The following is a 22,749-nucleotide window of genomic DNA, read 5'->3' as shown; positions in this document are numbered from 1 at the left end:
TGAGTGCAGAGCCAGGAGTAAACCCTGAGCACCCCCAGGTGTGGGGCTCCCCCTTCGGAAAGAAGAAGAAAAAGTCTCTGGCCACTCTAAGTCACCAAAAGTAAAAAAATCACTAGTCTAACATTAGGGGTCACCAGTCTAACATTAGGGGAAATAAACTGAAATAGTAATCCCCTCCACAAGAAAGGTTTTTAATTCTATCCCAAATTAACACATACTAAGTAAAAAAAAAAAAAAAAAACAAGATGGATAAGCCTGTGGTTATAAGATGCATAAAGTTAAATATACTATTTTCATCTGTTTCTGAATAATCCCCTTTCTATTTCTTACAAGTAAACACTTGGAAAATATATCAAGAAATGAGATAGGGCTGGAGGATAGCACAGTGGGTAGGGCATTTGCCTTGCACGTGCCCAGCCCGGCTTTGATTCCCAGCATCCCATAGGGTCCCCCGAGTACCACCAGGAGTAATTCCTGAGTGCAACACCAGAAGCAACCCCTGTGCATCGCTGGGTGTGACCCAAAGAGCCAAAATTTAAAAAAAAAAAAAAAAAAAAAAAATGAGATGATTTCCCCATCATCTTGTGAAGAGTTTTATTCCAGGGAAGAATTGCTCTATAGGTTAGGACGTAATTTAAATTTGTGTGTTTGGGGGTGAGGTAAATTTTGGTATAGAATACTACCCAGTTCAAATTTATTGTTATAAACTATATTTTCCTTGTGCTAAAGGTAAAGGTAAAGGTAAAGGCCCTCCCGTTGATCGTCGATTTGCTCGAGCGGGCCCAGTAACGTCTCCATTGGAGACTTTGTTGTTACTGTGTCTGGCATATTGAATACTCTCGGTAGCTTGCCGGGCTCTCCGAGAGGGGGGGAGGAATCGAACTCGGGTCGGCCATGTTGGCCGCTTGTAAGGCGAACGCCCTACCCGCTGTGCTATCGCTCCAGCCCGCTGTGCTATTCCTTGTGCTAATAATATAAAATACAAAGAAAATTCATTTTTCTGCCTTTAAAAACAGGGGTTTCTTATATAGTTGCACATTATCTAGGTTTAGTTACCCATTATTTAGTTACCCATTACCTGTGGGATAAACTAAGAATTCTTAGTATGTGAAGTCATGATATCTATTTTGCTTGCTTTAATAACAGTTACTATTCACTAAAAAGCCTACTGCATGTCAGAGGCTTCTCTAAATAAATACTCATGTCTGTTTCCCTGAATAGATACATGAGGGAAAGCTACTTTCAAGTAATAGAAAGCTACTATATTATTCACAATAAATGAAGAAACAGTCTGTTGAACTTAATCTTGAAGCTCCTATGGCAGTGCAGTAAATCATCTGACAGGATTCCCCATATTACCCAGGGAAATTATTTTAGAGACCTAGTCTGGAGAACAGAAGACATACAAATCCCTCAAAACAGGAAACTTCCTGCCTGAACTTCCCTATTTCTCAGCTACTATCACTTTTTACGGGCTGGAGCGATAGCACAGCAGTAGGGCGTTCGCCTTACAAGCGGCCAACCTGGCCGACCCGAGTTCGATTCCTCCGCCCCTCTCGGAGAGCCCGGCAAGCTACCCAGAGTATTCGATATGCCAAACACAGGAACGACAAAGTCTCCAATGGAGACGTTACTGGGCCCGCTCGAGCAAAAAAAAAATCGAGCAAATCACTTTTTACACCTTGTTCTATCTTTCTCTCCTTCCTCTTCTTCAAAATCTACAGAAGCTATGAGCTTCTACCAAAGTCCTCAAAAATACAATAATTTTTTTTCCCCTGAAAGTCAAGGAGATAGGAGATAACATAGTGATTAAGGTGCTTATCTTGTGGCAGCCCACCTGAGTTTTATCCCTGGAACCATATATGTTCCCAAGGAAAGAAGATGCCTCTGAGCACCACAGGTGTGGCCTACGACCAGCCTCCCCTCTGGCTCCACCCCTGCCTCATAATTTACAACTCATGATCTAGTGTATTAGCTGAGGGAAATCACCTATAGATGTAAAAACATTACTAGGCTCAAACAACTTCCTGGAAAGGTGTATCAAATGTTGAAAAGTGAAACTGTACTAAATGATGCTATATGTGTTACTAAACACAGGAAGTTTGAGAGAGGGTAGATAAGATAGCCCAATCATTTCCTGTTACCTATGATTTTCCTTTTTCAATTCAAAACCCACGTTAGCTTTCAAGCTAGCAACTTTTTTAAAGTTTTTTGTTTTGTTTTGTTTTTAGGTCACACCTGGTGATGCTCAGAGGTTACTCCTGGCTCTGCATTCAGGAATTACTCCTGTCAGTGTTTGGGGGACCATAAGGAATGCCCAAGATCAAACTCGGGTGGGCCATGAGAAAGGAAAGCACGATACTGCTGTATTATCACTCTGGCCCCACAACTTTTTAAATTATTTTTTATCAAAGTATTTACATGCTATTAGGGTTATTATTCTATGCACTGTTTCTATCCTACAATTCTTTTTAATTGAAGTTCAAAAGTTCATACTAGAGTTTTTCTTTTCATCAGTGTCCCTTATTTTCTTTATAATCGATTTCAGACTGTTATCTTCTTTATTATTTTAGTCATCTATTAACCTACTCCACTCCTTCAATATGTATTAAAATGTCAACACAAGTCAGAAATTTCCTTTTATCAAAGATATAGTGAATGAACACTGAGCCTTCACAGAAAATCTCTATTTAAAAAAAAGAAGTCCTAAAACAGTAGAAGTAAAATTTCAAGTATCTGCTCCTGAGTCAGATCTAGATTCAAATTCCAGCTCTGCCTCTCAACTATGTGAGCTTTGGCAAAGGGTTTAACCTCTATGGCCCTCAGTTTACACAACATAAAATGAAAAGACCTTACCACATATAGTTTAAGGAAGTTAAGAGTGAGGAAATGATGATCCTACAAAATAGAAAAACCTCCACACATTCTTTGCTGGTGAGAATAGTTAAACTGGTTAACAACTTCAGGGAAAAAAGATTTAGCGTTATCATCTAAAGCTGAAAATATGCTTATCATTTGACACAAATATTTACTATATGTATAGCCTTGGAGATATACAATTCTTTTTGGGGGGAGAAAGGGCTCCTAATTGGTTTTCAAGAGGCCCTGGGGCCTCTCCCAGTGATTCCCAGTCAAACGGGTTGGCAATCATGTTGTCTGGGCCCTGCAATGCAGGGGTGTTGGGACTGTTGAAGGACTATGTGGTGCTGAGGATGAAACAAGAATTGGTTGCACACTAGATAGGCCACTTCATCCCTATACATCAGGTTCCAGAGATACATGATTCTTTTTTTTCCCTTCTCTTAAATCAATTTAATATTTTTAATATCATTAATATACCAACATCAAACCTTTTTACCAATAATGAGATACTGGAAGGTAAAATTATATCTTTTACATAAAATGTCTTCATTCATTTTCCCTGAACACATTGCCACAATTCTTATATACACGGTACATGAGGACATTTGTGTAGACATATGTGAACCATTGTTTGAAATTGCCAAAAACTAGAAATTATACTTAACTGGAAAATAAACCACAGCATATTCATACAATAGAAGAAGCAATAAAAATGAATATAAATAAACATAAGAGTAGACTAAAATAATGTCCATTTAAATAGTTTTAAAGCAGGCAATAAGAGTCATTTAAAAACAAAATAAGACCAAAGCTTGGGGAAGTGGTAACCAGTAAAAAGAACCAATACCTTGAGTGGGAGAAGGTGGTTTAAAAGGGGGGCACATACTGCTGCCTCAACACCAAGCCACGAGTAGCACGCACCTTTGCCCCCAGAAATGAAGGCAAAGGCCCAGAAACAAAAACAAGAAGGTATGCAGATTTCTGGAATGCCAATAATATTCCTGATCTGATTGGTGACTGCATAGGTTTTTTACTTGAATAAGTTGCTCAATTAAACTAGTTTATTCTCTGCTGTATTTCACACTAACCATTTAAAAAGACTAAACAAGGGGCTGGAGCGATAGCACAGCGGGTAGGGCGTTTGCCTTGCACGCAGCCAACATGGGCGACACAGGTTCGATTCCCAGCACCCCATATGGTCCCCTGAGCACCGCCAGGAGCAATTCCTGAGTGCATGAGCCAGGAGTAACCCCTGAGCATCGCTGGGTGTGACCCAAAAAGCAAAAAAAAAAAAAAACCAAGTAGTGATGTCAGAGCTATACAGTACAGCAGGCAGGGTGCTTGCCTTGCACACAGCCTACCCAAGTTCAAATCCTGGCACCCCATATGGTTCACCGTACCCTGCTAGGAATGATCCTTGAGCGCAGAGCCAGTAATAAGTCCTGTAAGATCAAACAAGGGAATGCGAGTAATCACAAACCTCCCAACAAACTTAAGTCCAAGACCAGATGGTTTCTGATGCATTATACCAAACACTCAAATTAATACCAATTCTTCCCAAACTTCACCCCCAAAATGAGGAGGGGAATGCTTCCAAATTCATTACCTTGATACCAAAACTAGCACACACACACACACACCCGCCCACACGGAAGAATACTGAAGGCAATGTCCCTGATAAAAATAAACAGACGTAACAAAATATTTAGCAAATAAATTCAACAATACACTTAAAGAATCAACACCATCACAAAGTAGGATTAAATACAGGAATCAAAGGATGGCCCAACAAACAAATTATCTGATTTATCACCTGGACAAAATAGGGGCTGAAAATTCTATGATCATGTCTCCATATATGTACAAAACATTGTGTAACAAGATCTAACATCCACGGGCCGGAGAGATAATACAGCAGGTAGGCTGCTTGCCTAGCACATAGTCTACCTGGTTTTGATCACTGACATCCCATATGGTATCCTGAGCACCATCAGGAGTGATCCTTGAGCACAGGCAGGTGCAACCCCAAACCAAAACCCAAGTTCTAACATCCATTTATGGTTTTTTTAAAAAAAACCTATGAATAAAACAGACATAGAAAGAACATACCTAATCAAAATGAAGGCCATGACAAGTCCACAGCTAACATCACACAGAACAATGAAAAGCTGAAGCTTTTTCCTTTATCATAGGAGCAAGAATATTCACTCGTCACTTTTATTTAACCACAGAATAGGAAATTCTTGCCAGAGAGGCTAAGCAAAAAAAAAAAAAAAAAAGATGGGGAGAGGGGAGAAGGGGAGAGTGCATCCAAATTGAAAAGAAGTTCAAACTACCACTATTTGCAGACTGCATGACTATATACCAAAACCCTTAAGAGATGAAAAGAAAACATCTAATTCATTAAAATTTCAAGATGTAAAAATCAATGCCAAATCTTGCATTTTTATATACAACAGTTATTAAAAAATTATGAAAGCAATTCCTTAAAGATAAAATTACATTTATGAAGGCATAAAGACTCCATAGTATAAGCCAATAACAGAAACTGAACCTAGACAGGCATTCTGTTTGAGGGCAATAACCAGCAGTGCTCAAGGTTTACTCCTGGATATGTGATCAGGGAACATTCCATGAGGAGTTTGGGTGCGAGGGATCAAACTGAGGTTAAGCACCTGCTGTACTGTCTCCAGCACCAAAAAGGCACACTACACAGAAATAACACAATCCTAAAATGTGTGTGGAACCAGAAGAAAAAAAAAATTCCTCAGTCAGATCATCTGGAGGCCAGGGCAAGAGCAGAGGGTAAGATAGCAATCAGGGTCAATCCCTAGCCCCACAAACACTGCCCAGAGCACTGCCAGGAGTAAGCCCTCAATATCACCATATGTGGCCCAACAACCAAAACAAACAAAAAATAGCAAGGAATCTTAAAAAATAGAGCAAAGCTGAAAACATCATGATCCCTGAAGCCAAACTACCGGTATCCCTAGAGCAACAGACAATTTAAGGGTGCTGACCGACATGTTTTCAACTGACCAACAAGTAGAAATGCTTTGTTTACCACTTCTGTCACTAAAAATGTGCTGAATAAAAGCTACCTCCCTTTGTCATAAATTTTTAATGGCAAATGATACATATTTCACAGCAGGGCTGAGATTAATGTTAGACTGCATGGTCTGAGAACAAAAGCAACACTTCTGTGCCCAGTTTTAAGCAAACTAAACCACTATTACTGACAGAGTAGTGGGGAGCTTTACTTCAGGATGCTGTTAATATGCAAGAATTTTGTTTCGCTGGTGTGCAGCTTACTATTGATGTAAATAAACCAAAATGTACTTCAAAATATTCACCAAAGATTCCTATTTAAGTCCTCAGACAAAGTTCTGAACTAAAATATTAATAGAAATACTACAAAAATTTAAAAATTGTAATCATGTGGTAGTACTTTGCCTTGAGATTGATCCCAGGTACCCATGACCTTCAAGAGTGCCAGTGGGTGTGGCACCAACAACAAAATAAAACCTCACATTTTTATAGTATTTGCTTAATACTATAGTAAGCCAAATATTGACTTCATAGAACAGCCAAATTAGCAACTAAAACAGATGTACTCATAAGAAATTTAGATGAGAAAATAGCAGAGTTTATTTTCTTAATTTTTTTTTATGAAGTACTCGCCAATTGTATCATCCCAAAATTACCAACATTTCCTATCCGTGCTGTCGGTGATTGGTGTATTCAGCATAATGCTTCCCATACAGACTTACTCTTTCAAAATGAAGTATTGTTTCACAGAAACCCAATCTGCTCTGGTTAACAATGCTCTATTAACATCCAGTGACATTAATGCAAAGCTCAAAACTCAAGTACCAAAGATGAAAGTGGATGGTTTGACCATGTGACTTTACAACAAACCAAGTCATAACAGCTGACTGTAGTAAAGAATTCAATGCTCTACCTTGTAACATTCATATTAACTATGCAACAACTATACAACAGCGTGCATTAAGAATAGCATAACTTAAGCATCATTTCATTTCAAATTTTACATAACTGTAGTCAGTCAACATCCTGGTAACATTTTAATTCAAATTGCCAGAAAACTAAATTGTTATGTTGATTTATAACTATGCATAACTATGATCTACATTTCAAATAATTTTATTTCAAAATAAAAACTTTTTCAAGGCTATAAATCCATGACTGTAAAACTAATGTGTATCATAAAACCAATGTACATAGAGAACCAAGTATGATAAAAATTACATTTAATTTTATCACACTATTAATTACCATCTTTCTATTTTCCTATGGAGGAAACTTGGATTAAGGGTTTAGAGTCCCTCTTTGAAGGTTACATTGTATTACGTGGAAGATCAATATTAAAATCCTTGACTGACAGCTAAATTAAAAATGAATGGAAAGAATTCTCAAGAAATGGAAAGAAAACAAAACCAAAAAAGGGAAAGGAAGTACCCTTGATAAATAGTTGTACTAAATGAGATACCCGCTTGCTTTTGTTTTAAAAAAAGAAAAAAAAAAAGACAGAGCACTCCCCCAATGATGTGCCTTGCTGAAAGTTAAATGGAGTCTGAAGTCCTGGTGCCTGTTCACCCACTGCTTTCCCTTCTCTACTTCCCTCTTGATTTCTTTCCTTCTTTGCCCTCCTCTCTAAACACCAGGGTCAAGAATGATCTAGGCAGCCTTTACAACATTTCCTCATACAGTATTCTGTATACTACAAATAAGAGCTCATCCTGTTTGTCTTTCTTCTTTTGGCTTATTTCACTAAACATGATTACCTTCCAGTCCCAACCAGTTTGCAGCAAACTACATGATTTTATTGTTCCTTGCAGCTGCTCAGTATTCCATTGTGTATATATACCACATTTCATAATCCATTCATCTACCATTGACACCTAGGTTGATTTCATATCTTAGCTACTATACCGAGTGCAACAATGAATAATGGTGAGCATGTCCTTTTGAGAGAATATTTATGTCCTGGAGGTAGATGTCCAAGAGTGGGATTGCTGGGTCAGACTGCAGTTCAATTTTAAGTTTACTGAGAATTTCCCATACTGTTTTCCACAGGGGCTGTACCAATGATTCCAGCATCTCTGCGTAATTCCTCTTTTACCACTTCCCTACCAAGCCAGATTATTCCTATTTTTGGTATGTCCCATTCTTACTGGTGTGAGATGGTAACTCACTGTGATCTTGATTTGGATTTCTCTGACAAGTACCATTGAGAATTTTTTCAAGTGCCTACTAGTCATCCACCCATCTTCCTCTGAGAAGCAGCTCGCTCTTTCTTCTCCCCATTTTTTGATCTGGTTTTTGAATTCTTACTGTTGATCTTTGTGAGCACTTTATATATCCTAGATATCGAACCTTTATCTGATGTGTTGAATAAAAATATTTTTCCCCTTCAGTTAGCTTTTAGTTTTAGTCCGTGTTTCATTTGCCATGCAGAAGTTCTTTAATTTTATGTAGTCCCATTTGTTAAAGTTGATTTTGTAGCATTTGGCAGTGGTATCAGATCATTGAATACATCTCATTTTTTTTAATTGAATCACCGTGAGATATAGTTACAAAACTTTCATGTTTGAGTTTCAGGCATACAATGATCGAATACCCAACCCTCCACCAGTGCACATTTTCCACTACCCATGTCCCCAGTATACCCCCTCCTTTCCAATCCTCCCCCTGCCCCATGACAATTTCCCTCACACTCTTTCTCTCTACTTATGGGCATTATGGTTTGCAATATACTGGAGAGGCTCTCACTTTTGGGTCTTTATCTACTTTCAGCACACATCTCCCATCTTGAACATCCCTTCCTTTCCCATCACCAATGACTCCAATTCTCTCTTGCTACCCCTTTCTCCCCCAGCCTGCCTGCCTCTATGACTCAAAGGTTCTCTCCCTCTTTCCTCCCTCCCTCCCTCTCTGTTTTTATCATGAATGGATGGTGGATCTTGTAAAAGGCTGCATCCATTGATATGATCATATGATTTTTATCTTTCCTTTTACTAATGTGATGTATTATGTTAACTGATTTGTATCTGTTGAACTTGAATTCCTGGGATGAACTCCACTGACCAGAGTGTATGATTTTTTGATATGTTGTTGGATTTGGTTAACTAAGATTTTGTTAAGGATTTTCGTATCAATATTGATCAGGGAGCTTGATCTGAAATTTTGTTCTGGAAGTGTCTCTGTCTGCTTTGGGCATTAATTAAAAATAATAATTAGCACAAAGTAATTTTTTAAAGAATATTTACTGTTGGGACTACTCCAGGTTTTGTGTTCCAGAATAATCCCTGAATGAATGGTACTTGGGGGACCTATGTGGTGCTGGAAATTAGAATCTGGGTCTGCTGCTTATAGAACCAGCACCTAACTTTGGTACTCTCTCTCCAGCCCACATAAGAATATTATAAAAATAAAAAACAGGTAAGAAATTACAAATACCCCAGTTATAATCAAATCACAGTAAAGGTAATAAATTGACTATAAAGGAGATACTCATGTAAGTAGATTACTATAATAATATAGGAAACTTTGCATGTTTATTGATGATTACTTATTTAATGAACATTTTATTAATTCACTTTTGGTTTGAGGGCCACAGTCAACAGTGGTGGGGGCTACCCTGCCTCTGTCTTAGGGTTGCCATGTAGTATGTTAGAACATAAGCCTCCTGTGTGCAAAGTATGCACTCAGCACACTGAGCGAGCTCTCTGGCCCTAAATAAGTATTTTCAATAAAGTACAATGAAACCACTGGAGAAAAATTTTATAGTTGATTCTTAAAAATTTTAACACGGAGTCCTCTTTTTTAATGTAATACTCTAGACTGATATGAAACTAAAGTTTTCTAAAAATGATAGTTTGTTGACCTCTGTATTAAAACACTAGTTTTCTATGTTGGCATTATGCTAGTGGAGACACTGCAATAATCAAATCACAGGTTTTACTTAAAGGAATATTTAAACTGCTATTTTCTGAGAATTATGTTTCTGCTTTTCATAATTTTCGAATCTACTGTCTCTACAACAAATATGCTAGCTATCTCTGGGTCTACCTCAAGAAGCTGGCTGTATTTTGTATAGCTATGTTCTAAGTATAAACATATCATCCCAAAGCACAGATGTGGCAAGTTGTGAAAACTATTATTGTTGCTTTGCTTAGTTACTGGAACGACTCTGCTTCTGGTCAGCTCAGCAAAGCTATGATATCATCAGGATTAAAATGATAAGCTATAATAATTTTTCTAAGCCTATAACCAAATCCATTATTTCTAGAAATTTAGAAATAAGGCAGCAATTTATCAAAAAGATTAATTTCTAAAATGATTAAGCCTGATTTTGTGAAACTACTGAATTCTATTAAAAAAAAAGCATCAATATTCTCGAATCCATGTGCTGTCAGGATCTAAACTAATCAACATTTTACACATGACTTCCGTACAAGATTTCAATAGGCTACTTCATCCATAACATTTAAAACTTGTCTTAATACCTCACAAATGAGCTCTCATGAAGGTGTCTAGGTTTAAAACCAGTATTTACAACATACTATTTGAGAGACTTGGGTAAACTGTTATTACTACTCTTAGTTTGCTTATCTATTAACTACATTTTCTGAAAGTTATTTATTCCCATGCTACAGAGAACTCCTTAAAAACATGGCAGATGTTGGGGGAACTTGCCTTTTATGAAGCCAACCTGGGCTTGAGCACACCAGGAGTGATACCAGGAGTAAGCACCAAGTAAGCACAGCCAGGTGTGACCCAAAGTCCAAAACCACAAAATAAACTCAAAAATGGCAGAGGTTAATAAATGTAATGTAATCAAGTACACAGTCTTTGGTTTGGGGTATTTTTCCTTTGGCTTGGGGGCCACACCAGCAGTGCTTAGGCGGGATTCAGAGAACCATATGGAATGCTGAGACTCGAACCAGGTTGGTCACATGAAAGGCAAGCACTCTACCTGTTGTACTATTGCTCCAGCCCCCTCAAGTACATAGTTATCAAACAGTAAAAAAGCCAAATATTCAATAATTTTAGTACTTATCTATATAAGGATATTTAAAAGTTGCCAATCAGCGCAACCAGAAAATAACTATGCACTACTGTCATGCAGCTAAAACCTAGATCATGAACATGGTCTAGGAGACCGGTTCTCAAAGTAATCACTAGAAATGTTTTTAAAAAAGAAAAAAGGCATATTCTTTGCGAGGAAGAAATCCAATTCCGCCCCCCCCCCCAGGTTATTCTTTAAAAATTTGGTAACCATGGTACAGAAGAAAAAGAGAGATTAGAAAACCTAGTATTAAAAAGATAGTCTCAGCAAGTATTAGTTATGTGGCTTTAGGCAAATCATAAGACCAAATAAGAATATTCTAAGATCTTCTGAAAACCTACCTTCCGGCAAAGACTGATTTGAAGACAAAATACAGATATGCAAGTGAAGAATGCTTTGAAAACTGACACTTAACACAATAGCAAAGAATCTTTCCAAGGTCTTTCCAGTGAAAGATCACATCTAAAGACTCCTAAATAGAAAGATAGATTCTACTCATTCAATACCACATTGAAGATAGAATATGTTCAAGACACTTTCACTGAAGGAAGAATTTCATGCCAAATCAGAAGTTCACTATTTCATGATTTAAAGGAAGGGTGACTTAATATGAAAGAAAAAAAGGGGAAAAGGTGAACTGAGTGAGATATTATAATCCATCCCTTCTCCCACCCCCCCCCAACCCTATCAGTTTCTTCCTCACTGGTGCCCTTCCTGGTGATCCTGCCATGCTGGCCTACAGCTTCAATGCCCAAAGACATGGTGCATGGGATTATTCGGTCGCTACAGTGGTGCTCAGGTCTCCAAAACCAAAAGTAGTGTTAGGGGGATGGGCTGCATCCACTGATGCTCAGGGGACCAAGCAGTGCTGGGAACCAAATTAATCTCAAGCAAAACAAGTTCTTTGGTATCTTTCTGTCCCCTAAAAGAGTCCCTTTGACAGAACTTTCTCAAACATCTTACTTAAGGAAATGTCTGTATATGGTAGCCACCAGTCACAAGTAGATACTGAACACTTAAAATACTGTCCAGTAAAGGACTGACTAATAACTATAGTACTGTCAAGTGCAATTCTTAAACATTTAAAGTATAGGTCATACTTTTGAGAGATACTGATAAGGAAAGGCAGAAAAAGTAGGAAGGAAAAAAGTAATATCTAATTTATAAGAAACTTTCTAATACTTTTTTTAATTGCCTACTAGGGAAAGATAAATCCATATGGTGAAACTGAGGGGGAGTCTTAATCTTTCCTACTTTATTTTTAATGGAAAAATAAAAGTCTGTCATGGGTATTCTTAAAAGGGAAAAAAAAATCACCAAACAGCATGAATTCATACAAAATTAAACTTTAGGCTATTGGGAACACCTGCTCCAAATTCCAATCATACTTTTGCCAGTAAAAGGTCCAATGATTCTGAAGAGGTTACTTAATTCTTGAACCTCTTAAATTCCGAATGGAGTAATTTGACTGTCAAATGGCCATCAGAGATCCTGGATAAATAGTTTAAAATTATTTTGTACCTACGTTAATTTATGAAGAATCTGTTCTACTATTCAATATGATTGACAGGAGGTATGCTTAATCAAAACTAGACACTAGCTAGGTACTTCTGAAATAATGTTTAAATAACCGGATGTACTGTGCTTTTCACTGAAATCAACTCAGTTGGGTCAATTAGCAAGTTAAAAAATATACTAATTTGGGGCTGGAGCAATAGCACAGCGGGTAGGGCGTTTGCCTTGCACGCAGCCAACATGGCCAACACAGGTTCGATTCCCAGCACCCCATATGGTCCCCTGAGCACCGCCAGGAGCAATTCCTGAGTACATGAGCCAGGAGTAACCCCTGAGCATTGCCAGGTGTGACCCAAAATGAAAAAATATATATATATACATACTAATTTAAACTGCAATAAGGACTCTAAGGGAGAAAAAGAGTTTGGCTTAGTGAAGAGTAAAGGTTTCCTCTCTGAAGAAAGAACAGAAATCTTAAAACTGGGGTTGGAGAGATAGTACAGCTGTTAGGATGCTTGCCTTACATGAAGGCAAACCGGCTTTGATCCCTGGTCTCCCAAGCTTGCCAAGAGTTAATTCCTGAGCACAGAAGCCAGGAGTAACCCCAGAGCATCGCTGAGTATGGCCAAAAAAACCTATTTAAAAAAAAAGGAAAAAATGGAATCTTAAAACATAAAAGTTAATAGTGTGTAACTGGAGTAAAGAGTTAACAGTGTCATGTACAAAAGCTCAGCGGTCAATGTTAACTATTTTACCATAAAACTGAAACACCAAAGTTGAGCAGAACATGCCTAGTTTTGTTTTTGCTTTTTGGGCTACACCCAGGGGCTATTCCTGGCTCTGAACTCAGGAATTACTCCTGGCAGTGCTCAGGGGACCATAAGGAACACCAGGGATCAAACTCGGGTCAGCCACATGCAAGGCAAAAGCTCTACCAGCTTAGGGGACCATAAGGATCACCCGGGGATCAAACTCGGGTCAGCCGCATGCAAGGAAAAAGCTCTACACCCTGTCCTACTGACCTGGCTCTGAAGAGGCCTAGTTTTATGCCTGAAGATATTTTGAACACATGGGGAGCCCAGTTAGGCTGCTAAAGAGGGGCATGCCACTTTGTTCTAAGATGGAAGCAGTAAAGACATAAGGATTATTTTAAAGAGGAGATAGAACTCTGTGGTGAATTGCATGTGGGGAGATTTAAGCTTCAAGCATTCTTGTAGATTTCTCCCTTGTTGACTACAAATAGTGAGAATATTTACGGAAACAACATTCTAAATACAAAACCCAGTTGATTTGTCTTGGGACAGTAAGAAGAAAAAGGATGCTTATAAGTCTGACATGAAGCAAAATGCCTATCACGTTCTGAATGCACAAAATTTATAAAAGGGTTGCAATTATAATTATAAGACAAAATGTTTATATAGAGGCATTAGCCTACAGGTAATATAATATAGCACAGAAAGAGAAGAAAGAAAACAAAGAAAAACCAAAATCAAGTGCGAAGATGGACAGGTTAGAGATGGAGGAAATTGCAAAAGACAATGAGGAGAAAGAGCCAGAAAAAGTCAGAGTTGTTATGGACATCAAAAATAGACCTCAACAAAAATGTATAGTCAAAGTGACATCTGCACTTGTTTGTTCATTGCAGCACTCTTTACAATAGCCAGAAACTGGAAGAAACCTGAATGCCCAAGAACAGATGACTGGTTAAAGAAACTTTGGTACATCTACACAATGGAGTACTATGTAGCTCTTAGAAAAGATGAAGTCATGAAATTTACATACAAGTGGTACAATATGGAAAGTATCATGCTAAGCGAAATGAGTCAGAAAGAGAGGGATAGACATAGAAAGATTGCATTCATCTGGGGGATATAAAGTAACAAAGTATGAGATTAATACCCAAGAATAGCTGAGATCAGCACCAGGAGGATTACTCCATAACTTAGAGGCCAGCCGGGTATCCTAGAGGAAAGGGCAGTTCAGATAGAGAAGGGAGCACCAAATAAAGGATGTTTGGAGGATCCTCCCAGGAGGGGAGATGCATGTCGAAAGTAGACTATGGACTGAACATGTTTGCCACTCAATGCCTCTTTTGCAGACCACAACACCCAAAAGGAGAGAGAGAACACAGGGGATTGCCCTGCCACAGAGACAGGGGGGATGGAGGGATGGGGGTGGGAGGGATATTATCCATGGTGGTGGAAAATGGGCACTGGTGGAGGGATGGGTATCTGATCATTGTATAATTGAAACCAAAGCACAAAAAATTGTAAATCTACAACTTTAAAAAAAATAAAATAAAATAAGGGGAAAAATAAATAAATAAATAAAATAATGGAAAGACTTAAACATGAAAAAAAAAATAGACCTCAAAAGGGTCTAAAGTGATAGGACAATGGGTATGGCATTTGCCTTGCATGTGGCTGATCCGGGTTTCAATCCCCAGGATCCCATATGGTCCCCCGAGTACCACCAGGAGTGATTTCTTTGTACAGAGCCAGAAGTAACCCTTGAGCATCACCAAGTGTGACCTAAAAAGCCAAATAAATAAATAAATAAATTTACCCCAAGACAAATGCTCCTTGGGACTGGGGGTTGGGGAAGGTGTGTACCGTGATACAGTGATAACAACACAGGTGCTTTTAACAAGGGCTATTTAGATAAAATGATGGAGCAGAAGTCATATAGAGTAGTCCTGTGAATAAAAAATAAGTAGGTCAGATCAAGTTACAAACAATGCTCTCAACTGGACTGCAAGAAAGGTAAGAGTCTACATCTGCTATAAGGAACATGAGTTCAAGGCAAGATTATTTTATTCCCTTAAGTGGAAGATCTAAAAATTGCTTAAATAAATTGACAGGGAACAGTTAAATATACATGAGGAAAAAAATGTGAGGACATCAGGTACCGGTGGTAGTTGAATACTGATTTTTCTGACGGTAAAGTAAAACTAATAACCTTTGGTTAGTAAGCACATGAAATACTACTTAATCAGGATGCAAAACACATACCAGCTTTCAAAGGCTTAGGAAAAAAAAAGAATGTAGGGACTGGAGGCACATTTCTATGGGACAGAGACTTTAGTTGGCAAAAAGCCATAATCCTTGGCAAAAGAAGAGCTGTAAACTCTGAACTAAATGCCTCAGCTGCCATGCCCTATGAAATTTATCTGCCTCTTCTCAAGATAGTCAGCACTAATCAAATTTTCAATTAGCAAAACTAAATCTGCTCTAATCATTCCTCTTCCCTTCCTCTTCCCCACTTCTGGAATGGCCTGGGTCTCACTTATCTAAGTGTTCCTCCACTGATGATTCAAGGCTGCCCCACCAAACCACCAGTTTTTATTTTTTTAAAATAAGCTCCAAAATGAATGGAAAACCAAATTCTATTAGAAGCTACTCTGTCGAAGAAACTAGTTCAGCTCAATCCAACAAGAACAATCCCAGAAGTGTCTAAAATTCTTAGCCTAAATGATGGGTTCAGATAAAAAAAATTAAAGTAGAAAACCAAAAAAAGTATTGCAGATACACCAGCCCTAATTAGTATTTTCAAAGACAACATTCCACACTGAGCTATTTTTGGTTTTCAGATTCCCGCATTGATGCCAATTAGAAATCCAAAATTCTCTACAACTCCAAGTTTTTCATAATAGCTTTTAGACAGCATTAATACAGGTGACAAGTGGAAAATTAAAGCCACTGGCAGATGAGAGGTTTTGTTTTATATAGGAAACTGATTAAATGTTTCTAACTTCAGTATTTGTACTTTTCCTTGCTATCTATCCCTCAATCATTTCCAGTTTGAAGTAACAACCTATTCTCACCGATTACCCCTGTCCCCCCACACTCACCCCAATTAAATACAAATACTTCTTGGCTTTCCCACTCTGAAGAAGCACTCTGAGTGCTCTGGGCTCAGGGATCTTTCCTGGTGGGCTTGGGGAAACATATGGTGTGTCTCAGGGACCACATTATGCACCAGGGATCAAAAACGGGTCAGTCATGTGCAAGGCAAGTGTCTTTTCTTTTCTACTATCTCTCCAGCCAAGGGGGTTCTCTCTTGAGCATGCTTCATCTCTCTTTCCTCCTCTCTCCTCACATCTCTCTAAATAAATTTCTTTCAATGAAACTACCTTGCCTCAAAAAATGTAAAAAGCTCTTCATTTTCCTGATTTTAACTGGAAGTTGTAATATAAAAAGCACAAGTTTATGTTACAAATTCGGACCTGCTCTCTTAATTACTATTATTTCTCAAACCAGTGTTACAATTTTACAGGTGTTTGCCCCACTATAAAACTAAATGTGTGAATTAAAAAATCAACTTCTCAGTTCCACCTCCCAAAATTTATCTTCCCAGTCTTCTCCAACTCCATAAATATAATCCACATTTTAAAAAGGACAAAACCCCTGACATTAATCTTTCCACACATCCCTACTTCAATTTATCAGCATATCCCAACAATTCCACCTGCAAACCATATCCAGTATCACAATACCTTTCATTGTTATCAGCATCAGAACACCTTCACTGTTATCAAGATAAAACATTATCACTTAAAAAAAAAATCAAAAACCTTAACCAGAATGGGCCTTCTAATGTTTGGCTTTCAACCTTAAACACACCACACTACCACCACCACCACTCTTTGAAAGCACATTTTTGGGTCTGGATAGTATAGTGGCTAGGACACTTGCCTTGCATGTGGTCAACCCAGATTCTATCCCTGGCACCCCAGAGGGTCCCCCTGAGTCTCACTATAAGTGATCCCTGAGCACAGAGCCAAAAGTAAGCCCTGAGCACCACTGATGTCGCAAAAAAATTAAAAAATAAATTATATTCCCCTCATAGCTATCACTGTGGATTTAGAATCTATATTCTATGTCTGTTATTAAAATTGCCCATCATTTTGTACCACATGCAAATTCCAATCCTAAATATTCTGGGGTTCCAGGGATAGAACTAATGACCCATATGTAGGAATGTGATTAATACTACTAAGTCACACCCCTAGCCCCCACCCAAATTCTAGACTTCATTAAGACTACAAGGTGGGGGGCCGGGGGAGGGGGAAGGGGGGGGGAGCGATAACACAGCCAGTACGCGTTTGCCTTGCACATGGTCGACCTGGCTTCGATTCCCAGCATCCCATATGGTCCCCTGAGTACCGCCAGGAGTAATTTCTGAGTGCATGAGCCAGGAGTAACCCATGTGCATCACTGGAACCAAAAAGCAAAAAATTAAAAAAAGACTACAAGGTCCTACACATTCTGCTCTCCCTTCTTGTCACTCTGGTCTTGCTGATCTCCTGTTTCTCAATCATGACAATCATACTGCCATCTCAAGGTCTTTGTGTTTGCAGTTCTTCTACCTGTAAGTTGCACCGCACTCCCCCACCTCCCTACCCCGCCATTGTTTGCAAGTTATCCCTCATCCAAGCTAGAGTCTGCTCACTAGCAAGGACTTCTCGCTCACACTAGTCTTCACCATGGTCTATTCACTTTTTATCTTCAGAGAAATTATGTCTGACCAATTTAATGTCTCTCAACATAGGATGAAAGTTCTGTGACTTTGTGAATTCATTTTTTAATCTCCAGTACTACTAGTGGTTAGTAAGTAACTGCTGAATAACTTAAGTTTATATTCACATAGCTTTAGCATGCAACCAACATGAGTAGTACTGTTTATCGTTCAAACATCAGTGAAACATGGCTTAAGGCTGAAACACAAACTTAACATGTGGGACCCCTGGAGATCTTGAGGTTCCCCATCCCAACACTGTGCAAAGAATAGACTCCAGGACTGCTGGTATGTCCTCCTCCTAATTAAAAAGTAAACATTTGACACTATATTAATAACTGGTTTTCTTGCTTCCATTTTTGCCTCTGCTAATTCATTTTCCACCTACCATCTAGAAATGTTAAAACATTATGTTGCTTCTTCACAGAAAATCCTTCAACAGCTTCACCATATTTATAATGAAACCTGTACTAGTTTCTGTTTAGCTTTTTTAGTTATCTGGATATATTCTATCGCTTTACTACCTTTACACATGCTTTCCCTACATTTGCAAAGTTGCTCTGCCTTTGAATCAACTTACTCTTTAGGTCTAAGATTCAATGTGAAACTTCTGGAAAAAGATCTTCCTAATTCCCCATTTAAGATTAGGTCCTATAGAGTCCAAAGAGACAGTATATAAGACAAGGTGCTTTCCTTGTACACAGTGGACCTGGATTCAATCCTTGGCAGGCTTCAATCCTTGGCACCCTATATGGTGCTTCGAGCACTGTTCAGAAATGATCCCTGAGGACAGCATCAGAAATAAGTCCAGAGCACAGCCAGGGACGGGGGAGGGAAAGAGGGAGAGGAGGAGGAAAGAATACTAGATCTTTCATATCCTCACTAGCATCCTATTACTTTTCTCTCATAACACTGAAAAAAACATCTGTAACTACATTAATTATTTGGTTGATATGTCTAGACAGTATCTGTTTTGGTAATCCTACATCATCCGATATCCTGTTTGGTTCATACCTCTGAAACATTTCTCCCAATAAATATTTGATAAATGGGAATACATAAGTCCTGGTCCATATAAATGCTGCAAATAAAGCAAAATGTGTTATGAATATTTATCCTTTCTTCTTCAGTTGACTTAAGTAGATACTTTAAAAAGTGTAAGTGCGGATCTGAGAGTAAAGCTTGCACACTGCAGACCTGGATTCAACCCTCAGGATCCCGTATAGTCCCCCCAAGCTCCACCAGGAGTGCTCCCTGAGCACAGAGAGAGAAGTAAGCCCTGACCACTGCTGGGTGTGGTTCAAAAACATAAAAAAAAGTCAAAGTGCCTGACAATGAGAGGAATTCAAGCAGAAGACAATATACAGTCCTTTTCCCTTCTGAGTGCTTGTAAATTCCGTTCTTTTATTTTTCCATAGTTTCTAGCACAGCACTACATGCATAATACTTCAGCACTGGTTGACCAAAGTAAATTACACAATAGTTAATCAAACTCTAATATTAAATGTCACAGAAATTCTAAACATGATGATTCACTGAGAGCTAATAGCTTATCAAGGCTACTCAGATTAGTACCTCTCTCCTGCTTGCCCTATTCAACAGCGATATCTATCTGTAGCCAGATTTATACTCCTTATCATAAAGCAATTTAACCCATTTGTTAAATTCCTAGAAACAATTTCTTCAGGTTTGGGAGTCACAATCTAACCACATTTTTCATTAATCCTTATGGCAAAAAAAAAAACTACCAGAAATTTATTTTTTTGCATAATTAAAAACTCTGAAAATGTTTTAATAATATATTAAGTAAACGTAAACTTGACGATAATGTAAACTTAATAATGTAAATTTGAAAATCCTAAAACTGTGTACTTTCTAAAAGTCCAATTTAAGATTGAAATAAGGACTACACAAACCACTATTTTCAAGCACTGAACACAGGCCCTGAAATGAATTTTTCCTTCTTCAAAATAACCCTGAACGTTAAAGAGGCGGAGACTAAGAAATCGAGTTTCTTCAATTCCTATACAATTAAACAGGTGTCCTATTTTGACCTGGTGATCAGACCCCAAAAAATGAAAAAAAAAAAAAACCCCTAAAAATCCATGAAGTAAATTACTGTTAACATTAAATATAAATACTTTCCAAGGAATCATACAAATCATTTGATTAAAAAAGCCTTTCTAAAACCTAAGGGAAATAAACTGCTTTATGGCTAAATTATTCAACTTTGGTAAAATCTTAAAGATTTTGGGTTTTCAGGGGGAAATAAAATAGATCTGAAAGAACTACAAGCGTACGAATAAAACAGGAATTGTAAGAATCATTTGTCTTCTGTTATGACAAAATACAATTATCCTAACAGGAGTAGAATTATCTAAAGCTAAATGACATCAGGCTTTTAAACAATCAATAAACTGTAAGGGCCGGGACCGCTCTAATTATTTCAAACTGTATGAGTGTTACATTATCAAACACTGGAAGGAGAACAAATAGTCTTGTATGAAGTGTCTGTTCATATCCAAAAGAGATCACTATTTCTGTAAATTTTTCAACACCATGATCATTTCAACCGTACATAGGGTACCAACCCTGCATGCACAAAATTCCATCAATGTGGTCACAAAAGTTCTGTAAAGCCACGCTTCAAATAATTTCAACTCATAAAAACTTAAAAATTAGGGCTGGAGTGATAGTAGAGTGGGTAAAGCACTTGCCTTGCACACAGTGAATCCAGGTTTGATCCCCAGCATATGGTACCCCGAGAAACCCCAGGAGTGATCCCTGGGTGCAGAGGCAAAAGTAACCCCTGAATCACCATGTGTGGCCCCAAAACAAACAAAAATTAATGGAATCTGAAAAGCATCAAACGTTTGACATTTTTGAATCCTAAAGGGGAAAAAAATGACTGTATAGACAAAAAAAAGGAATTAAAGAAATGTACAGCATTTGTTTGGATTTTCTATTCACTGGGTGTAAATACTTAGAACCTAGGTCTTTCAGGAAAATAAACAATTGTCGTGTTTCTGTCTTTTTAAGAAAAAGACAACACACACCAAGCCAATTTTATGCACCTCTTTCAAGAAGTTTACATTGCGACATTATCAGGAAAGGATGTCTCAAGACTTAAAGATTTCCGTCACACTTTGCATATTCAAGAAGGCAAGATTACTAAACTTTAACCATCCGTGGTCCACAAACACAGAGTTTAGGTTTCCCTGCAAACACTAACCTTCCCACTTAGCCACTCTGCAGAATCCTGCTGGGTGGCCCTGAACCGAACAATGTAGTTTTGTAAAAATAAAAAGGGCACAGATGGTAGGTGAGCTCCACTCTCTCCCAGGAGATGTCCTCACCTAAGCCTCCTGCTGGCACCTTCTTGGGAACCACTCTCCTAACTCCGCACAAGCCCTTCGGAGGGATGCCAAGCCAAACCTTTGTGGCTGTGACGGGCAAGCCAAGGGAGAGCGAGCAGCCCCGGACGCAGCAGGCTGTTTAAATGCAGCCTCCCTCCGGCACGGATCACGTAACTAGCCTAACCCCCCTCTGCCAACTTGCACGAGATTAAGTTGCATTCCTCCGCAATGCCACCACTGACAGCTCCGCCCGGAGATGCCAGCGAGGCGTGCTCGTCCCTTCCCGCCACCTCACCGAGGCTGGGCAAGGAGTCAGGGCTAGCGGGCGGGGCGCGCTCACCTTTTCCAGCTCGTCGTGGAGCTCGGCGAGGCTGGGCCGGAGCAGCTTCTCGCCCAGCTGCGCGACCGTGTGCCGGTAGTGGTCGATCCTGGGCACGGCGTCCATGGTGTTGTGGCCGAAGGTGCGCAGGTAGTAGGTGTTGGTGTGCGTGTCATAGTAGTGGTGCGGGTGGTGCCCGCTGCCGCCGCCCGAGTGCAAGCTGCTCCCCTCACTCAGCACCGTGTCCCCGCCGTTCTGGAAGCTCACGTTGGGGCCGTCGCCTCCGACCACCGCCGCATCCAACAGGCTCTCGTCGGCCGGCGGGGGGGCAGCCGGGTCCACGAAGTTCACACGGAAGCGACCCTTGGCTTCCTCGCTGCTGCCCTTGGCCGGGCCGCTTTCGCTGCCGACTTTCCCGTCCGCGGGGGTCTCCTTGGCCCCCGCGACCGCTGCCGCCGCCGCCGCCGCCGCCGCGGCCCGCCCGGCGTTTTCAGCAACCACGTCCACTTGGAAGCGGCTCTGGCTCGGCGTGGGCCCCAGGGGTCTCCCCAGCCCGTCGCCGGCCGCCGCGGCGCCCTCGCCTCGCACCCCGCCGCCGCCGCCCCGGCTCGCGGCCGCAGCATCATCCGGCACGGAAGGCACGGCCGTGCCGGGCAGGTCCACCCGGGCAGCTGCAAGGGCGCCGGCAGCTGGCGGCGGCTCCCCGACCCCGGACAGCCGCGGGGAGCCGGAGGAGGGCGCCTTGGGGCCCGGCTCCATCCCCGCCCGACCCCCGACGGATCCCGAGCGCCTGGCGGCTGGCGCGGGCTGGCGCGCCCCTTGGCCGGCGGCCGCCGCGGTCGCAGCGCTTAGGGGTGGTGAGGGAGTCGCTCTCCCCGCCGCCCGCTCGTCCCCGCTAGCCCGGCCCCGGCACGGACGGACGCCACCCGCAGCCGAGTCAGCGCGCGAGTGCAGGCGGCGCGGGGCGGGACCCGCTGTTTAAAGCCTCGGCGGGGCCGGCGGCCGCGGCGGCTCCGGCAGCAGCACGCGGGAGGCGGGGCCCGCCGCTCCTCCGCCCCCCTCGGCCCGCCCACCCGCGGCCCCGCAGC

At 40.4% G+C, this 22,749-nt stretch overlaps 1 protein-coding gene across 2 annotated transcripts in view; it reads right to left on the bottom strand.

The window, feature by feature from the left end:
• SLC12A2 (solute carrier family 12 member 2) overlaps positions 1-22,472 on the bottom strand; it is an 89,687-nt gene extending 67,215 nt beyond the window's left edge. The window contains exon 1 of one of the 2 annotated variants that reach the window (XM_056124400.1): positions 21,683-22,472. In XM_056124400.1, the coding sequence (XP_055980375.1) occupies positions 21,683-22,420 (738 nt within the window). In that variant the 5' untranslated portion in view covers positions 22,421-22,472. The remainder of the gene's footprint in view (positions 1-21,682) is intronic. The other variant, XM_056124401.1, reaches the window with a different exon arrangement.
• Positions 22,473-22,749: the final 277 nt, after the last annotated feature.

The sequence above is a fragment of the Sorex fumeus genome, unplaced genomic scaffold, assembly GCF_029834395.1.
Source record: "Sorex fumeus unplaced genomic scaffold, SorFum_2.1 ptg000051l, whole genome shotgun sequence".
Classification (NCBI taxonomy): Eukaryota; Metazoa; Chordata; class Mammalia; order Eulipotyphla; family Soricidae; genus Sorex; species Sorex fumeus.
The sequence above is the reverse complement of the archived record's forward strand: the minus strand, read 5'-3'. Positions and strand labels throughout refer to the sequence as shown.